At 36.3% G+C, this 20,262-nt stretch overlaps 1 protein-coding gene across 5 annotated transcripts in view; it reads right to left on the bottom strand.

Moving 5' to 3' along the window:
- Positions 1–20,262, bottom strand: part of Gbs-76A (Glycogen binding subunit 76A) — a 64,218-nt gene continuing 43,956 nt past the window's right edge. For 3 of the 5 annotated variants that reach the window (XM_089098122.1, XM_089098125.1, XM_089098126.1), the window contains exons 2-3: positions 15,741–16,167; positions 1–2,446 (exon numbers count right to left, since the gene is read on the bottom strand). In XM_089098122.1, the coding sequence (XP_088954248.1) occupies positions 1,121–2,446; positions 15,741–16,109 (1,695 nt within the window). In that variant the 5' untranslated portion in view covers positions 16,110–16,167 and the 3' untranslated portion in view covers positions 1–1,120. Of the gene's footprint in view, positions 2,447–15,740; positions 16,168–18,466; positions 18,563–19,467; positions 19,889–20,262 lie in introns of those variants that run through there. The other 2 variants (XM_089098124.1, XM_089098123.1) reach the window with 2 other exon arrangements.

Genomic DNA, 20,262 nt, shown 5'->3' on the forward strand with positions numbered 1-20,262 from the left:
GATTTCGATATGGTCTTTCTCGTCTGTTTACTGGATTCTAAACAAGTACCAAAAAAACTTCATAGCTGGCTTGATTTAACATGTCTCATTACTTAATTTTTAATAACCCCTTCTTTCTTTAGCCCTTTTACTGTTATGATTTTACTAAACTGATTTTTCGTTTCACATTTAGAACTTGGAAAGAGATCCTTTTAGAGAGACTTTTAGAGAGGACAAAAAGATCTCAGGGGGGGAAATGACTTCATATTTGAAGTCTGATACTTCAAATACGTAGCTTCAGACCCAAATACAGTTTTCAACAGGATCCTCGGTAGGAACAGGAGGGGGGGGGAATATCCAAATCATCTGTGCACGAGTTTGCCTTTTCAGAATTAATTTCCTTCAATTGTCTTCATTCAAACGCTAGACTGTTTGCTCCTTTTTTATATATATCTCATCAATAGAGCTTATCTGATTTCTGCTTAAAAAGACAAAATATTTTTATCTATCACAACCTATTGAGTGAAATACAATATGTGAAGAATAAAATTATCCCATTCCAAAACAAAAGATAAAAACACAGCACCATTTATTACAGTTGAATTAATGCGTTTAGTGGACAATTGCTTTGAACTAGTAGTATTAGAGTCATAAAAAAAACAGAACACTGAAAAACAACGGAATATTATATCTTTATACTGTTTCTTTGCACTACTGAATAAATAAGGCCTATATATGGGCAATTTGTTAACATACTGTACGTATCATACGTTTAATAGGGTAAGATATGGTAAACCTCACATCAAGCTAAAAGATAGAAATTACGATTTCATGTTCTTTTTTATGCTGGTGGTACACATATAAGATAACATACGCAAATCATTATAGCTATAAAACATCTAGAGACAACAATGGTTTATATTCTGATACGCATACAGTATCTATTATTTGCATACATAAAAGGATCAATCTTCAATCAAGCTATACAAGTTTAGTTTTGTGTTTTGTATATTGACTGGTAGAAGATTTTTCAAGATTCTCAAAAGAAGAAGAGCATCCTATCGAAATTGGGAAATTTAAGACAGTGTGCGCCTTATCCCGCAACACATTCTTAGCCACTTTTTAAAAAAGATCTTTCTCATTATAGAAACCCAGCCCACCGACCATCACAAAATAAATTTTGGGGGACCGGAGGACAGACTGGGTAAAGATAGGAGCTCACACAAGTGAAACTATAATTGAAATTGCAATTATTGTCCCAGAATTCTTGGCCTGAGACTCGATAACATATGGCAAAGAGTATTCTATCACCAGTCTTCATCTGTGGAATAGGAATAGAAAATTCAAATTTATCAGTAAGGCCATCACAAGAATTCGGAACGTACTCAGCAACATTGTCCCGGAAGGTTTTCCATTCGTTAGTTGTATATCTTACAACAACACTTTTATAATATCCCTTATTTAAAACACGGATAATACCTTTGATCAAGAAGGATTTTTCGATCACAGCCGTTTCCAAGCAAACATGTCTATTCTTGACTTTCTCAATGAAATCTGGTAACGCTCCAGGAGTAGCAAAATTGGCATTTAATTTCTGAGGTTCATCTCCCACTTTCACATTATCAACATTCAAATCTTCTTCGGAGGCATCTAATTTTACATCCAAGTCTTGAAAAGCCGACTTGGGTATATTAGGTATTCCATCTAGAAAATGTCTGACGTCAGCTAAATCTAAGCCCATTGCATCTGCAAAACGCACAATTTTTTTCTGACCAGGAGTACCAGGAGGAGTTTTCCAAGTTCGCAGAGATGAGCTTCTTTTCATTCTCTGTTTTTCCTCGTCATCACTCGAATCAGAAAAATTTGAGTTTTGGTCATCATCTGCAGCTATACCACTATCATTACAAGATCCGCCAGCATCAGGATGATCACTTAATTTCAACATTGCATCACGATTTACGTGTAAGTTTTCACTCCTTTGTTCGGATTTAGTCAGATCAGCATTGTTAATATCATTTATCACACTTGGAAGGTTTTCCAATTTAAGATTATTTAGTTCTTGCAATTCAGACGAAAGTTCTGTGTCAGGCTCACTATTGTCAGAAGGACACTGTGCCTCTTCTGATGCATGAAGAAAAGAGGAAAAATCCTCCTTTGTAGATATATCAGTAAGAAAGTTTATTTGCCTGTCAAAAACAAAATCGGGCTCGTCAGTCGTAATATTTTCCGAGAGGATGCAACTTCTTTGTGGATCCATATCTTTATTATCATCTGGTATTTGTTCAGGAATAGAAAAATGTGGAGAGGTCGATAGACTTTCATCTTCGCAAATCAATGTCGGTTCGTCATCACTTTCCTGAAGTGTATCGGAATCCATGCTTTGTCCCGAGTCTGAATTCACAGAAGAATGTGGTGGCAATGTATCCTCGTTTACTACAACATCACTGTTTAATGAGTCGCTGTCCTCCTATAAAATAAAAAAAATATTCAAATTTCAAAGATATCAGGCTCTCATAATTAGAAATCAAAAATTATAATGCCAATTTCCTCAGAACGATTCAAAAGTCCCAAAAAACAAAAACAGCTTAAAGGACAAGGGCCCTAAGCTTTGAAAATGACAAATTCTTCAGGAATATATTTAGTTGAAAAGGTGGGTATATTGTAGCTTGTTAAAACCGAGAGCTGCCCCCCCCCTAGAAAATTCCCTCGGATAGTTCCCCCCATGGAAAATTCCCCCGCACGTAAAATTGAGCAGCCCCAGAAAAAGTGCAAAATAGGTACCTCAAAACGTCGATAAGATGTTTTAAGGGGTAACAGAAGGACCAGATATCAAAAACAGTTTTAGGGCAGGGGCTGGTTGGTCTCAAATCACTTTCAACTTATAAAAAAAAGGAATAGGACTCAATTTCCGATCGAATGAGCATCCTCTGAAATTTCTACGACCAAATTGAGAGGTTCGAGACGAGGAAGGGGCTGCCCCACTCCTATATGAAATAAGTCCTGCTCATTTTGGGGTTTAATGCTATTCTTTACTTTCATAACAATAGCGTAGACCAGAAGTGCTCCCAAAAATCAAGAGGGATTAAATATCCACCCTCCCTCGCCCCTTCATTATAACTAATTCTGTATTTACCTGAAAGCTCAATGAGAGTTAGGGTTTTTTGGCATTAAAATGTACCCTTTGAGATATCTGCCCCCCCCCCTGGCTACTACAAAACAATCAGAGAACCATATAAGTAGAGGTTTAAAGCTCTCATCTACAAATGTTTAGAATTATTCCCTTTTCACAACCAACAAGGCTAAAACGTGTTTTGATTATGTTTGTGATTCCTCTCAGCATTTCCTTAAGGTTTCACCTTAAAACTATAAACTTTTTTGGAGATCCAAGATCAAACAGGCCTTCTTTTCTTAATAAAAACCTTATATGTTAACAATGAGCAACCTGCATAATTAATAACCCTTGCACCGAATGCTACGAGAGGGGCGGGGGCGTCAACCCTGGATGCATAAGTTATTTGGCCTTTGAACAATTTTGAATAAAATGGCCATCTAAAATTTTTGATCGGATGCATTTGAGAATGGGCGTGGGGGTGGTAGCTGCCCTCTGATCATTTTTGAATCTTAAAAAGGGCACTGGAACTTTCGATTTTCAATTGGATGAGTCCCCTCCAAAGTTTATACGACCACCCTTCCAATAAAAACCTTACATGTTAACAATGGGCAACTTACATAACTTACAGCCCTTGCCCCAGGGGCTTGAAGGGGATTGTCAGTTCCAGAGGTATGTGACCATTTTATTCTTTAAACAAAATGGCTATCTCAAAATTTTGATCGGATGCATTAGGGGGAAAATGGCTTGGGAAGGGGGGGGGGGCTGGTTGCCCTCCAATCACTTTTCTTAGCTACATTGCTGGTTGTTCTCTTTTCCTTTCCTTTGCATGCATGTATATGCCAATATTTAGCATAACATTTGGTTAGTAACAATTCTTCCTCATTAAATAGACTTATAATCTGACCTTTAATGGCAGGAAATATTCAAGAAGGAAGTGGAGATAGGGAGAGAGATTTCATGGATTATGAAGTTTCAAGTAGGAAAATATAGTCTCTCTTTATATGCCTGCTCGAAGAGCACAGGGATATAGGCTACAGAAGATATGACCCTCTGTGGCAGAAAAAAAGCCTAGCAGGGGATGGAAGGAGGGAGTAAATACTGTGCTTCAATTAAACACCTATAGCATGCACTTGCATAGTTTAAATAATATACATAAATTATCATTATGGTTTTATGTGTATGGAAATATGCAAATAACTTTTTAAAAATTTTACAATAGTCAAATATTTTTCAATAGTTTAAATGTCTAAGATGACGTGTTTAAAAAAATTAGAGGTTCTCTTGTGCGGTGGTTAATATTCTGTCTTTCAAGTAGTAGATTTCCAATTCAAGCCTGGTTGAAATTGATGGTTTGCAAACATTTTGCTTTTGCAGCATGAAATGACATGGAAAGGTCAACAGGGATAAGGAGGAGTGTCTTAAAGGGGGAGGGGTCCTTTACGTAACAGCGATTAAATGATTCTAGAGAAATACTGTAACATTATATTTGTAAAAGAAGTAAAATTTGCAAATCTCATTAAGCTTGAGACCAAGAGCATCATAGAGTAGTTGAACTTGGTTTAAATGGAATGGACATGATTGTGATCAGAAGCGTTTCTACCATATGCATTATTTCAGGGTAGCTTGCCACTGTAAAGCTGATAGCCTTTCTGGACCAGAGCATTATTTTGCAGCTGAAACTTGCATATTTCTTTCTCTCTTCTTTTGCTGTTGTAAAATTAAATTGCTAATTTGATATTATAATTTAAAATTTTTTGCCAATAAAGAAGCCAATAAAGGTTTTTTGCCAATATTAAATAATACAATATAAAAGTGAATCATGCGGCCGAACCGTCCAACGGATTAACACTTGGGGATAGACTGCGTTTAGTTTGATTCGAGGTTTAAGAATATTTCAATTAATACAAGTATTTAAGCAATTTACAATTGGTAAACAATTTCTTTCATTTTTAGAAAGGTATTTGGAGATAAATGATATTTGGAGATGTAAAATGCTCTTTATTATGTATTTTACTAGCCAACTGCGAAGAAAGTCTAAGAAATCTCAGTTTAATTTCCAATAAAGTACGCTTGTTTCTTTTTTTACTTATTATTCAGTCTATACCATAATTAATAAGAACTTGGTAAGAAAAACCATCAGCTACCAAATCTGATATGTTATATACATGATTCACAGATTTTAAGTTGCCTTCTACAAGGGGATGTCTACCTTCTAGACAATAAGTCAATTAACTTTTCAGTTCCTTAAGCGACAAAAGCAACAAAATCTATTAGTTTCATATGTTAGCTTGCAATGTTTGAAATTAATAACAATTTTGGTCAAACCTTACATCAATGATCTTTCCCTGTTTTAGAACGCTTTAGAATGAATGAAGCCATCATAAATGGATCCGTAACCCAAATCAGGCTCTTAAAAAATACTTTCACCATTTGTACCCCCCCCTCCCCTCTGTCCTGTGTACTAACTTTCAATGAACTGGGAAACATCTCATTTCAAGTAAATTAAAGCTTCAAAAATGGATATTTCGACTCAATAAAGCTTTAAAAGTAATGAAGGGAGGATATAAGAGCTTGGAAATACTTCCCTAGGCACTATTTCTATTTCTCTTGGCTCTATTTCTAGACTCTATATTCTATTCTCTTGGTATTTTGAGATGAAAGATAGCAAGCCACTGGTCCAGAAAATCACCAAGGCCTTTGCCAAGCCTTCTCGAACAGAAATTATAAGAACAAATACTAGGATATACAATGATGGCAAATTTTAAGAATCTTGCCGGAAATTAGAATATCTACAAGCTTGATAAATGTGTATACAGATGCCACCCTGTCTTAGAGCTAGATTACGAGAAATCTCTGTTCAAGCCCAACTGCACAGGAAAGTAGCATACTAACCCTTCGAGTTTTTTAATTCTTATTTTTTTTTCTAAGGATTCCTATGCCCATCTTATCTTGTAATAATGTGATTTAATATTAACCGAAAAGCGTCTCTGAGCTTAAATTAACCTGATCACCAAATACCCCACGTTCATTTAACCTAAAATAAGTAAAGTGCCATTAATGGGTTAACTAAAATTAATATCCTACTTCATCACTATCATGAGTGATTCCGATATATTGGAAATAAAGATTTAGATTTCAGAGCAATTAATGAGCAGAAACTTTGATTCTCTTTATGAGAAGCTACTTTTTATGTTTTATGCGTAAAATTTGTCCTTGGTCACTAAGATTAGTTATAAAAGCTGGTAAACAGTGATGATGGTGAGGAAAGGGCAGTCGGTAGGACTGAATCCTGAAAGGGCAGCCGATACAATAATAGTTCCTTAGAAAGCAACGCTTGTCAAGAAATATGACGAATAATTAGAAGGAAAAAAAAAGAAACTTACTAAAAAAAATAAACAAATGAGAAAATAGACGCTTGATGAAGGAAAGCTTTGCATATAGTTAGCCAAAAGTATTCGTTTGATCTTTACCGAACAGAACAGGACGATAGCGGACCTTGAACTTTCTCTAAAACTAAGAAGAGAGGAAACTTTACCAATTGGAAAACAATGATACAAGTAAACAAGACACACTAGAAGAAGCTTTACGGCGAAAGGCAGGATGGTATGCAAAGCAATAGTTTTTGCTAATTATATCAACTAGATTTGGTGATAAGTATAGGCAAGATGTTCAAGGATAAAGCAACGCCCAGGCAACTCCTTGACACAAGATCTAATAAAACAACATAATGCAGCAAAAAAGCGTTGCACACTCTCACCAAAGGTCGCATCTGCACTTTAGATAGCTTTACAAACAATCAAACATAAGTTTTATTTAGCTGTTTATGTGAACTTTTCGGATTAAAATATGAAAAAATCTATAAAAGCAGCAACATGTATCTGAATACGTGGCTTCATTTTTATATACACAAGGGCCATCCAGAAAATCACTCGAAACGAAGAAATAAGTGTGGAGTTTTGAAGTCTGAAACCTACTTTTCACTTATGTATACAATTCCATACTGCGGCCGAAGTACTGTTGGTCATTTCTGCACGTATGGCAGCAAATAATTGTCTGTCGATACAACATCTACTCTGCCTGGTTGATGTTCAAACGCATCCCGTCTTAAATCATCCAAGAGCCGTCTAATGCCAACGGCGTGTGAGTTGCCACGACGGAATACATCTTTAGGGAGTCAGAATTCCTTCACAGCATGTTGTCAGTCCTTTTTCTAACTTTTGTAACGTTTCATGTTGCCTTTTGGAGACTATTGAAGACTTTTATTTAAGAAAATCCGTCGAAGTCCGCACTGCCAGTCCTTCAATAGGGTCAACATTTTCCTTTTCATATGATTTTTTATTTTATATTTTGAAAAATTCACAGAATATAAAATATTTGAAATAGAAACTATCACTTCTCCAGCTGTGCGCGTAAACAGCAGGGAAACACTGAAATAGAAATTGATTATGGTCACGGCACTAGCTGCACCCTCAACCATAAGTGTAGAGTACAGAGGACCATGGGGCCAAGGTACCCCAAGAAGTTTCAAATTCTGCCCTGTAACGTTCAGATCATTAGCACAAGCAGACTTCACAGTTATCTTCTCAGTCTTAAGACTGATTCTTTCGACCTATCATGCAAATCAGTTTCTTTTTCTTCCTGGCGAGCAGAAAAAGAGCCTGTCGATTTTGGGAGTTAAAGCCATAATTAGGCTTCAAATTTAATCTTGATTTGGCATGAGCCCCCTTTTCCTGGAAAGTAAACGAAAGAGAAAATGAAGGGTAGGATCCACTGGCGAAACCATCAGTGCTCAGTGATTATTTTGAACTTGAACGGACTGTGAGTGAAAGAAACAGAGGTGAAAAACTTAACAATAAAACATTAGAGCACCATTTTTCTGCTAAGAATTCTAAAGACAAAACCAAGTTTACAGAGAGGAACTCACATGTTGGTACCGAAATAGAACAGGTAAACAAACAACGAGTATTTGTAGTTTAGGGGTAAGATTTGACCTAGAGATATAAATGAGAAAGAAGATGACCATGGCGGCTCAAGTAGTATCAATGTGTCCAGTCTGGCTAATACAGTCAGTGTCAGTGATGTTAGTAGTAATAGTAGGCCTACCACAAAGGACAAAACATTATAAGCTACCTGGACTAGAAAGTACCAGTAGTTACGACTCACAACTACAAAAAACCAAGCTGTGTCTAGAGTCTGCAGAGAAGTAGTGAATATGAAAATGTCCTTTCCAAAGACTTTCTTGCGATAAAGACTCCTCTGATACTTCGTAACGAAAGGTTCAGCAACAGAAAAAAGGCGGTCGATTACTTTAAGTCGCAAGAAGCTTCGGCATTTCACAAAGCAGCTATCGCAACCACAGACTCTTTGCACCGCGGTAATGGCGTGAGTGAGCTTCTTGACGGGTTCGAATTATTGCGGGAAATGGACCAATTGTCCATTTTTACAATTTTTGAGCAAGCTAATTAGCGTAGAAGCGTAAAAAAATTATGATACTCGTGAATGGTCCTTTAACCCAGTGCAAAACCATTTTTGTCCTCAACACGTTAGATGTTGACAAGAGAAATGTGAGAACTGCTTGGATATACGTTTTTCAAAAAAGGTTTGAATCATACCGGACGTTACCCTAGATTCAGCGTGCTTAGCCAGAGTGGAGTAAGATATCAATAAATTAAAACGAACAGAAATATGAAAAAGGTTGCGTCCTCATCAAGACCGCGCTCTTTACGCTAAAGTTTTTTTTTATATATATAACTCTCATGTTAATTTTTACTCGTTTTGAGTTTGAATCGGTTCTTTATTGTATTTTCTGTTCGTTTTGGGTTTAGTTCATTTAATGATGGTGAATTGTGGTAGTTTTACACTTGGAAAATTATTTTAATTTATTTCTACTCATTTTTGGCTTAATGAGGCTCTTTACTATTCTTTAACAAACTTGTTTTGTGGAATTTTTTTAATTAATTTATGCTCATTTTTATTGAGTCATTTTCATAGAAAAAAAAATTCCATATCTTTTTGTTTGTTTGTCTATTAGACTCCATAGTTTTTACTTTGAATATAGTTTTTATTTGACTTTTCTGCTAATTTTTGGTTTAATGAGGCTCTTTACTTTTCTTAAAAAAACTTATTCCGTATGTTTCCCATTAACAAATACTATCTGTAAGTAATTAAAAAAAAACAGTTTTTCAACTGAAAGTAAGGAGCAACATAAAACCTTAAAACGAACAGAAATTATTAAGTATATGAAAGGGGTTCCCTCCTCCTCAAGACCTCGTTATTTACGCTAAAGTTTTTTTTTACAGAATTTTAAAACAAAGCTTATTATTCTAATTAAACGGCCATTGTGTTTCAGGAATTGTTCTTAAAGAATTAGGACAAAAAGTCAAAACTTTAGCATAAAGAACAAGGTCTTTTTTCTTAATTTACTTTCTGATCCTTTTTAAATAATATCGGGAAATCCGGCTCTTTCTCCATCAAAAATTCCGGTACTTGTGTATTATACGCCACTCACTCAAGTTTACGATGCGTAAAACTCGAGAACAAACCGGTTTCTTCGTTACTTTAGAAACAAATTTGGGCTATATATTTCCACATTAGGGGGGGGGGGTAAAGTATAGCGGGTCTGCATGCAAATGTGTTAGGTACAATTATTCTGCATATTGTAATGTAAGAATTGTTTTCTAACTTCAAACTGTCCAAATACTTTCCAAACCATACTGTCCAAACCAGGCTAAGGAAGCAAAGCTATCCCATTATAAAAACAGATATATACAACAAAAACAAGCCTTTATCCGTTTGGTGCTGTAGAAACATCATAAGTTCTGTTTTGAAAGAAGAACCTCAATAAACAAGAGACTGACATTTTTGGTAGCTTTTTACATTTAGTAGCTGATCCATTTTTTTTTATTTTCTGAAGTTGTTTTTTTAAGCAAAGTAATGTAACCTAGTTTGGTATGACAAGTTTACAGGTATATGCTATAACAGGCAGGGGGCTGTCAATGAGTATCAACTCGCTTTCAATCACCATAAATGGAAATATTCCTTATTGACAAGAAATTCATGGTCCTATGGAAAAAATAAATGTTTGAAATGAGCAATACAAGGTCGCAGATCATCTGGTACCCCAATTTTTTTTTTTACAATTTTTGGTGTCATGTGGGGGTAGCTATCAATTGCAGTTCAATTATGAAGAATCAGAAAAAGAGGGCGGAAGGCTGTGGAAACAGGAGGAAGCAGAGAAGCTATATGAAAATAACATGAAAATTTCTCTTATCTGGATAACTAACCAAGTTTTCGGTAAAGGTGCAGAAAAGGGCAGGAAAACGGACTCCTGATAAAAACATCTTATTTGTTGAGTATATACTACTCAGACTATTGGGCTCTAAACGTGCAGAGAACTGTCCAGTGGAAGCAGGATATAAACAATTAATTTCTTACTGAATGTCCTGGTTTAATTGAGCATTACATTTGACTGCAGGGGTCCCTAATCTGCACTTTTACGAGGTTTTCTTCAAACTATTAGTAGTGTTAAAAGAATTTTGGACCCTCTAGGTCAATCTAGACTTCTAGGTCAATTTAATTGTTGTTGTCGTCTCCTAGACTGCTAGAAGGCTCAATCCAGCATAGGCAAACATTCAAACATAATACGCTTCCGAATCGACTATCCAGACAATCAACCTTCTGGAAAAATATGACGAAAAATTACTTCAGTCTTATTCCTTTTTCAGGACGAAAGAGGATTTTCTAGGGCCGGAACTGTAGAAATTCCTTAAAAAATTCTGAAGACTGGTAAAAATCCCTAAGAATCACAAAATTCCTAAATGAAAAAGTTTGCCTCCAAAACATCTAAAAAATCCCCATTTTAGGGGGAAATCCCTAGAATGGAAACACTGAAACAGACCCTCTCTCGGTAGTCATACAAAAATAACAGCTGGAATTCCTTGAACGCACACTATGACGATCGATCGGCACTATATCCCACGATGGGATATCGTGGACATCACCCACGTGAGAAATCGGAATGGAAGCCCCTTCCTACTTGAAAACGGGGACTTAGGGCCAAGTGAAAGAATCTCTGGCAGACCTTCAAAAATGATCTGGATCCTTGGGTAGCTTCCATTGACAAGGGTGTTTTTAGGATAAGGATTGGCTGTAGATTGAAGAAGAGCCTACCACTGGCAGATCATAGTCGACAACATCAACCATCCCCCCGTACTTTGGTGTCAGGTAGAAAGGATCTTCATCTGGTTCCCGCTGAAAAAATGAAGCGAGTATATAGAGATTGGGCCGTGGAGTATGTCGTGGAATATATCGTGGAAATAGTTCAATTCAGCTAAAAGTATCTTTGCCTCAGCTAATACTATTGTGAAATACAGTTGTATCATTTAGGCCCCCAGCCTTGAACTTTGACCACAAAAGAAGTTTGCTTCTACAGAATTTAGTTTTTAGAAAAGAAGATTAGAATAAGAAAATTTAACAACCAAATTTCCATATCGACAAAGGGAAGTTGTAACTATAAAAATCCTTGATTTGTCATAATAAAAGTGGTTAACTACCAACAATCAAACAGTTCGTGGTAATAAACTGTAAGTAAAGAGCAATTTAGCGCAATAGTAACCGAAACTTTAAGGAGGAAATTCTGATAACAATTATCACATCCAAAGAATTGGCTTTTTATGCTGATTCCAAATATACAAAATTGATTAAGTTTAGTGTTACCCATCAAAAGCTGCAAGCCTGAGAAAATTTGCCTGATTTTCAAAAAGGGAGAAATGACCACAAAAGCGATCTTAATGAAAATCACACCTTCACATTCAACATATCAGAAAACACAACTGCAGAAGTCCAATCTGCTATCTACAAAAACGTGGAATTTTGTATTTTTTGTCAGAAGAGAAGTAAGTGTTTATTTTGTTCTTTTATTTTCCGGGGGTGATAGTATCAAACCAATAGTTTTAGATGATCAGGTCCCTCCCGCGTCTCTTTTCTCCAAGACATACGATCGAAATTTTAAGATAATATTTTGGTTCAGCATAGTTATAAGGTCCAATAATTATACCTCTGGGGATGGCATGACCCCCTTTCGGCCCCTGGGGAAAGGGCTATAAGTTATGCAAATTGCCCATTGTTTGCATACAATAATTATTATTGGGAAAAATATGGAAATTGTTCGGGGGGAACTTTCCGAGGGGGGATTTTCCAGGTGAATAATTTTCCTTGTGGAAGAAAGTTTCCGGGGGATATTTTCCGTCGGAACTTTACACAGAAGGAGAGGCATTTCCTGGAATAATTTGAAGTATTGTCTGAAATTAAATTTTAAAAAAGAATTTTTTACAACTGAAAGCAAGGAGCAACATTAAAATTTAAAACAAATAGAAATTATTCCATGAATGAGGGGGACTGTCCCTTCCTCGTCCCACGCTCTTTATGCAAAAATTTGACTTTTTCTCCCAATTCTTTATAAACGACTTTTGAAACCCAAGGACCGTTGAATTTTTAAAAAGCTTTAAGACTTTATTGTAAAGAGCTAGGGACGAGGAAGTGCCAGCCTCCCCCGTGGAGAATTTCCCCTGGAAAACCTCCTGGAAACTCTTCTCCCCGCGGTAATTTTTTCTCAGGGAATGTGGGGGGTCATGTTACCTTTCAACTATGCCTAATCAAATGGCTATCTCAAAATTTTGATCAGATGTCTGTGAGGAAAACAGGGGCGTGTGAGGTGGGTTAGTTGCCTCCAAATCTGTTTGGTCACTTAAAAAGGCCACTTGACCTTTTGACTTCTGATCAAATAATCCCCTCTCAATCTTCTAGGATCACTGGCTCGATACGATCACCCCTGGGAAAAAGTAAAATAAATTAAAATCACAACGCTCACATGATCTTTCTTCTGGTAAAAAATGCAAGATTCCACATTTTGGTACATAGGAGCTTGAAACCTCTATAGTAGGGATCTCTGATATGCTGAATCTGTGCTCAGTGCTGAATCTGGTGTGATTTTCATAAAGATCAACTTGACATTTTAGGGGTGTGCTACTCTCCCTTTTCAAAAATGAGGCCTTTTTCAAGGCCCTCCCTTTTCAAACATTTTCTCAGCTATGTAGCTTTTGATGGGTAACATTAAACATACATATTTGGAATCAGCATAAAAAGCTAATTGTTTTGATGCATGATTGGAAGTAAACAAATTTGACCCATGCCACCTCCAACCTTTCCTACTTCTTCACTTCTAACTTTTACTGAAAATTTAGACATGTGCAGCTTGCACCTTGTTTAGACTTGAATCATTTAGGACTCTCAATCTAAGTGCAAAAACAAGCTAAGTCTAAGCTGCACAGTGATTTGGGGCAAAAGAGCTAAATTTTCTTGAAACATACAGGCAAAAAAACTAACTGCCGAGACAAAAAAGGGATTTACCATACTTGGAATATTTCGGAATAGCCCAGACATATTTTTTTTTTTACATTGAACTAATCACTCTTACTTACTTATTTGGGATACTATATGAGGATAAAACCTCCACTAAGATTTTTCATTAGCTGATTGTCCTATAATCTCTAAAGCTGATTACTAAAGGGTTCTAATAATTCATAAAGTTCTCAACTATTAATCTAAGGGTGAAAAGCTGGTCTTCACATCCTCTCCCTTTCCTCAAATCACCTCTCACATGACTATCAGTACCACCTCTTTGTCTAATAACTATCATCATGCTACGTGGGGTTTGCTTCGTACCGAATTCACGCTAATGGCCCTATAATTAATACATTCCTTCTGAATTGCATTTCTTTTAAATTGGTTACGGTAGTTTTCCTAAAACCCCTTAGGGAAACATTGGTTTCCTATAAAAACTCGTATTCATAATTTTAATTAATTTATCCCTAACCTCGTTACCACCATATTTCCGAAGCTCATTTATCATATTACCAGTAGCTATTGCCTTATTCTTTTTAATCCTTCCAGTACCATCTATAACTCCTGCTTACCAAATTAATCTTCCTTCACTTCGAAATTATCAAATATTCTGAAATCATCAAACATTTCTCTCACTATTTTCATTATCATTTCCTAAATTCTGTAAAGGTTCAAAACGTTTTTCCCATTCCTTCTTAATATCCCTTCATTACTAATTTAGGATCCGTTCCATTTGTAACTGGTGCTGGTCAGGACTGACTATTGTTTTCTAACTCACTGAGATTGCACCAGTCTCTGCAATCTAGTAAAAAGTGAACCATGGTTGTATCTACAGCAACGCCGTATCTACTTCTATTTTTGGGATAATGGACAAAGAAAAAGGATAATGGACAAAGAAAAAGTGCTACATTTTCTATTTTAAATTATATACATTTTCTGTCTGAATTATACACATTTTCCACATTCTTGACCATATCTTCCAATGACCTAGCTGTAAATTTCTCCTTGGCTTTCCTTTCCATAGGCTTAATAAAAAACGGGCATAATTTACTATGGGGCAGGGGGAAGCTGCCCCTCCCAGATCTCGGCTCCCCCTAGACCCCAGTTTGCCCTCCCCCAACTGAAATTTAGTTTCTTTAAAAATCTTCTAAAAACTAAGAAAAACCTGCATAATTCAAGCATCCGCTGAAACGGGTCAGTTTTCTTTCGTATATCTTTACCTTTATGGTACTATATGGCTCGTTTTTCAGTTTTCACCGTCATTTTCACTTGACTTGGACAAATTGACTCCAACGTTGCCCCTCCCCCCCTAGAATTTTGACGAAATTACGCCACTGTGGTCAAATATATATGCATGTCTATGGAATAATAAATGGTTGACCTGACAAAAAAAAATATTTGCAATATATTAGTCTTCTCTCCAGTAGAAGCTTCCTGAAGTTTGAAAAACAATCATTTTTATATGAGTGAAAGCTTCTATAGTAATTGGTAGAATAACATGTTGTGTACCAAAATCGGAAGAGCATCCAAGAAAGTACAAAACTGACTACATACTAACACTGAAAGAAAACGCAACGTCTATCCAGCCCTTAAAAGCATCAAGTTAGAACCAAAACTTGGTGGAAAACGCAGCACCAGTTCAGTTTTCTTTGGGGGATTGAAAGCCAAGGGTTTGGAAAGAGGGGGTGAGGATATACAAACCACAGAAAATAACCTGTTTTCACACTTTTATCTTTTGAATCTTTTACTTTTGACAAGTTAGAATCTCTTTTGAGACTTAGGGTTTTCATAGCCTCCTGGCCCTCCTTTAAATAGCATCCATGTTGAGATAACAACGATGTTAACAAGAAAAGCATGTGTTAACACAGTAAAGTAGTGTGAATTGCAGTCTGCTCTGCTCTGACAGCTCATGGACATTTTTGTGAGAATAGTTGAAAATACAAGTTTCTTCGTTGGATCTACGAATATGAGTGAATACGAAAATACGAGCACAAATTTGAACTTTACCTAAAAACCTGAAGTTCTTGACGTCTATGGTCGTCGGAAATGTTCTTGCGTTGAACGTAGAGTTTTTATTATACAGATATGTAAAGTGTATTTTGACGTATTTATCTTGCATTCTGTTCCATAGAATGAGAGGGAGAGGATTGTGTGCAACAATATTCAAAATGGAACATCCCTGAAAACAGTTTGAAACGTAGCTTGGAATAAAGTGGCACGTACTTAAAAAAAAAAAAATTATACTCACCTGTGCTAATTCTGGAGGAGATTCAAATCCAAAATCAAAATCTTCAGGGTTATTTGCAAGTTTGTAGCTTGTTTTCCCTTCGGGGTCCCCTGCACTAGCTAAGAATTGCTTAACTATCATTGCTTTTTCAAAATTTAGCATCTTGGGCATTGTCGTAATTGGTTTTGGTGCTGAGGTGACAACACCAGAACTTGGCAAAGATGTGACAATTATTTCTGTGCACCCTTTATCGTTGCAACGGACTTCAGTTTGATATGTATAAGAGTTGGTAGGAATTGACTTGGTCAATTCTTGACCTTTATTTGCACAATTTAGACCGAGAAGTTTGTAGAGACTGGTACAGTGTCGCTCTGGAGGTGTGGAGTTCATTCCTGTTTGTTCCAATCACGAGAATATTGACTGGAAACTGGCTTGCTTCTGCCAAATCCTGGAAAATGGAATTTGGCATTATTTTCCAATAAAATTGGGCTCTTCCTAGAAATGAGCATCTCGTCCTAAGGATACTCATCTCTGGAACAGCTTTTAAGAATCAACGTGACTATTATAAAACACATGGATGGCTTGATGTTAATGAGACGCCTGTATTTTTTTTTCTCTTTTCTTATTGATTGATCCAAATAGTTAGTCAAAGTTAATTATTGAGTTGGTCTAATTCTTCAAAGCTAGGATATGAGAAGCTCAAAATAAAGAATTAGAAGACTTTAAGAATAAGAAAAAGTTCCAATGGTACAACAAATATATTCTTTTTAGAATTGGAAACTTAATCATTACGAAATTGTCACACACCCACCCACACACATATACAAACATACACACACATCCAACCTCACCCACCCACACCCACCCCCACCCAGACCCACACACACCCACACACCCACCCACACCCAACCCACCCACCCACCCACCCAAATATTTTCCTACATGGTGCCCCTGTAGTTTATGTTTTAAAATGTAAATTTTAGACCGGAAATAAACCACAATACTTTGAAGAATTAGTTTAAAACTCAGCCATTAAGTAAAGTGACAAATGCTAATAGTGGTTTTAAACAAAATAAACAACAATAAAATAGCGAAATTTGTTAAAAACAATACAAAGCTAAAGGCAGATAAATAATTAAGGATGTGGCTAATTTCGTAAAATTAATACTATAATAAAAACATCCATAATAAGTTCATAGCACAGTTATAAAGCCTTTCAGCAAGGTTGTTATTCTTCTTTCGAAAGTGGTGTCAGATTGTATACCTTTCACTAGAATTCGTTAAACCCGTTTTGAGACTCAAGGCACTAAAAGCTAAATAAATTTTTTCTTGTTTTTCTAATAGATTGCAAATGTGTTACGAAATCCTGACAAAATTTACATAGAATATATCGCAGTTGAATGGTCGCATCGCGAAAGGGTTACTTTTGTTTAAAACCGGCACGAGGAGGAAAGGGTGTTTTTACAAGAAAGAAAATTGGGTGAATTTAGAACGTGTATGCCGTTAAATTTATGAGATCAAGGGTTGCATTATTGAAAACACAATTAGGGTAAAATTCTACTTTAGCTACTTTTGGCTATCTTGGAAGGGGGTTAGGTTAGGAAAATGAAACTTTTAGGGATGGACCTACAGGCTGAAGTATGTCCCGGGAAGGTATTTTGAAGTATCTACCTCCACTCCTCTAGAGGGTCCTGAAATTTGCCTACATGACAGGTCACCTTGAAATTGACCTATTGAAATCTCACCTATTGAAATTTTGACAAAGCAACATTTTACCTTAATTTTCAGTTAACAGTACCTTTTTCTCTGGCTTTAGTTCTGAAAATGCAATTCCTGTTATTTAAGTAGAATTTTAAGCAATATCAATGTTTTTTTTCAAAATTTAGGAAACGTATTTGCATATCTTTAAAAACTTATCAATTGGGATTGAGCAAAGTTTTGAAGCTGAAATCAATTTTGCTGCACTTCATTTAAGAGGGAAATCTATTTTGTAAGGTTTCACTTTTATAACACACGGATTTTTAAGGGTCATCAAAGGTCAGGACCCTCTAGAGGGAGAATGAGTGAAGGTAGGTATTTCAAAATACCTTCCTGGGACATAATTTAGCCTGTAGACCCATCCCTGAAAGTTTCATTTTCCTAACCTAACCGCTTTCCAAGATAGCCAAAAGTAGCTAAAGAAGAATTTTACCCAAATTATTCTGAAAATCATAAATATCTGAAATTTTGGCAAGGCAGATCGAAGGTCTCAGTCTCCTACGTATAGACCTAGGCCATACGCCTACCAAAGGCTGTACCCTAAAGTCATTCCATTTCTTGGGGTCTCACAACATAGGCCTCACTTACTAAAGAAAATTGGGTACCTATCTGTTAGCCAGTACACATTAGAGAATTTGGATCTACAGGTACGGTGTTGAAACAACTGAGACGCTTGGGAGATAGATAGAATAAATATAATTTGGGCTGTATAGTTGCAAATTTGGGCAGTTGAGGGTTAAATATAGATTGGCTGCATGCAAAATGTAACAACCAAAATACCAACTAAATATAGCTACAATGTAGTTTTCCACTAAGCCGAAGCTAATTGTCTCCGTATACAAACAGCAATAAACGGGTCATTGTCTGATTCTATCGATCCGAATTCTCGAGCGAGTACTGGCTAACAGATAAGTACCAAAAATTGTATCTCTGGTCAAATCTACAAATAAACTAAATTATTGACCGAGAAACTAGAAATAAATTCTTACCTTGCAGTAGTTCCACTCCAACCCAACCCTTTCTACCTCTTATCCAAAGGCAGTTCAGAACTATACTACGTGCAAAATGCAAAGTCTTTTCAACCCTTTCCCTCATTTGTCAGAATGTCATTGGCAATTCTAGCTGGCTTCATGCCTATCCAGCGTGCAGTATTATTGAGGGGCATTTCACTAAACACCCTCGTGTACACCCGGAGTGTAAAAGCAGGAGGGGAGGAAATGTCAAATTAAAAAAAAAATAGTGGAAAGCAAGGCTGAAGTCTTAGAAGGCAGAGTGAAAAGCATAGCGGATGAGATGAACTAATCTATTGAATCTTGTACACCGACGTTAAATGTGTATGCAACCCAATGAGACCTATACATATTGTGTTTGTTTGGATTCTCACCTATTTCCTATGAATTTTCAGCATTATAAATAGTGGCAAGTTAATAGAACACGTTTCTCAATTTCTTCTGATAAGAAATACGCTATAAAAGGGTTTAAACACAAACCAGACGTGATTAAATTTGGAGTATCTTGAAATTTAAAGTTCAAAGGCCTTATAGAATCACTATGTTAAAAGACTCAATGTTGGTTTATTTACTTATTTGTAATTCAGGTCTAGCATCCAGTGGCGTCAATTGGGATGGAGACTTGCTCCCAAAACTTTTTGCCCTCCCGGTTTCGAAAAATGCCTTTTTGGTATTTTCTTTGAAAAATGCCTTTTTGATATTTTCATTGAAAAAAATAGAAAAGACAACAAAACTGCCCCCCCCCCAGATTTTGAAAAATATGTTTTCGCCCTCTTCTCTAATTCCCGTGAATTGACCCCACTACCAGCATCGAAAAGATGACAAAGTATTAATTAAAAGCAAGTTGTTATTATTATATTAAGAGGAGGGTGGACCCACTGTCCCTTGGTTGAGGCTCAGGCCTTCAATGCCCATTGCCTCCACATCCCAAATTATGCTCCGCTGAACGGAAATGATGGATTTGGCCTTCCAGCCCTTACCATATATATTGTCAATTGTCCGACTTCTCTTCCCTTCACCATGTCCTCCAGCTTGACAATAATATTATGAAATATCTCTAGCCGGTGTCTAATCCTAGCAAGACATTCTTCTATCAGATGCCTTTTTGTTTCTGCAGCAGCCATCTCGCAGTTTTAGCATAATGTGGATTCAGCATTCAGCCCTCCTTAAAGCAAGTTATTGCACACAACTAAAATAAATCAGCAAGACCAAAAAACGTATGAAGTAACTATTCAAAATCCATGCCCGCGATTCAGGCGCCTCCTTGAAAAGTTAAAATAATAGTAGACATCTATAGGAATTGACTTAAGAACTGGATTTCAAAAACAACATCTTTGTGTTAAGAGTTCCACTTGTAGTTCCATTTGGAGTTCCACAACATAACCATTTCACATATTCAACCTTTAAAAAAAAAAAAAAAAAAAACATTTGACGACAAGCGGCCTGTTGCTCAGCAACGGTAAGAGAATGGGAATTTGAAACATCTCAATCATTTCGTGGTACCGAACTCAAGGTAAGAAGAGACTCGGCTTAACAGAAACCAAAAGTTTTTTTTTTTAATAATAATATATACACCAAAAGAATCGTCTTTTTGAGGTGATTTCAAAGGTTTAAAATTCATCAAGTTTAAAGTTGCCCATCAAAAGTCTATGAGACTGAGAAATTTTTCCTGATTTGCGTAAAAGGGGAGACAAAAGATCTTGATAGAAATTAAGCCATGAAATTCAGCATATTAGAGAACACTATTGTAGATAATACAAACATGTATTTTAAAG

The sequence above is a fragment of the Artemia sp. Qi Xiang Cuo genome, chromosome 12 (assembly GCF_049724085.1).
Source record: "Artemia sp. Qi Xiang Cuo chromosome 12, ASM4972408v1, whole genome shotgun sequence".
NCBI lineage: Eukaryota > Metazoa > Arthropoda > Branchiopoda > Anostraca > Artemiidae > Artemia > Artemia sp. Qi Xiang Cuo.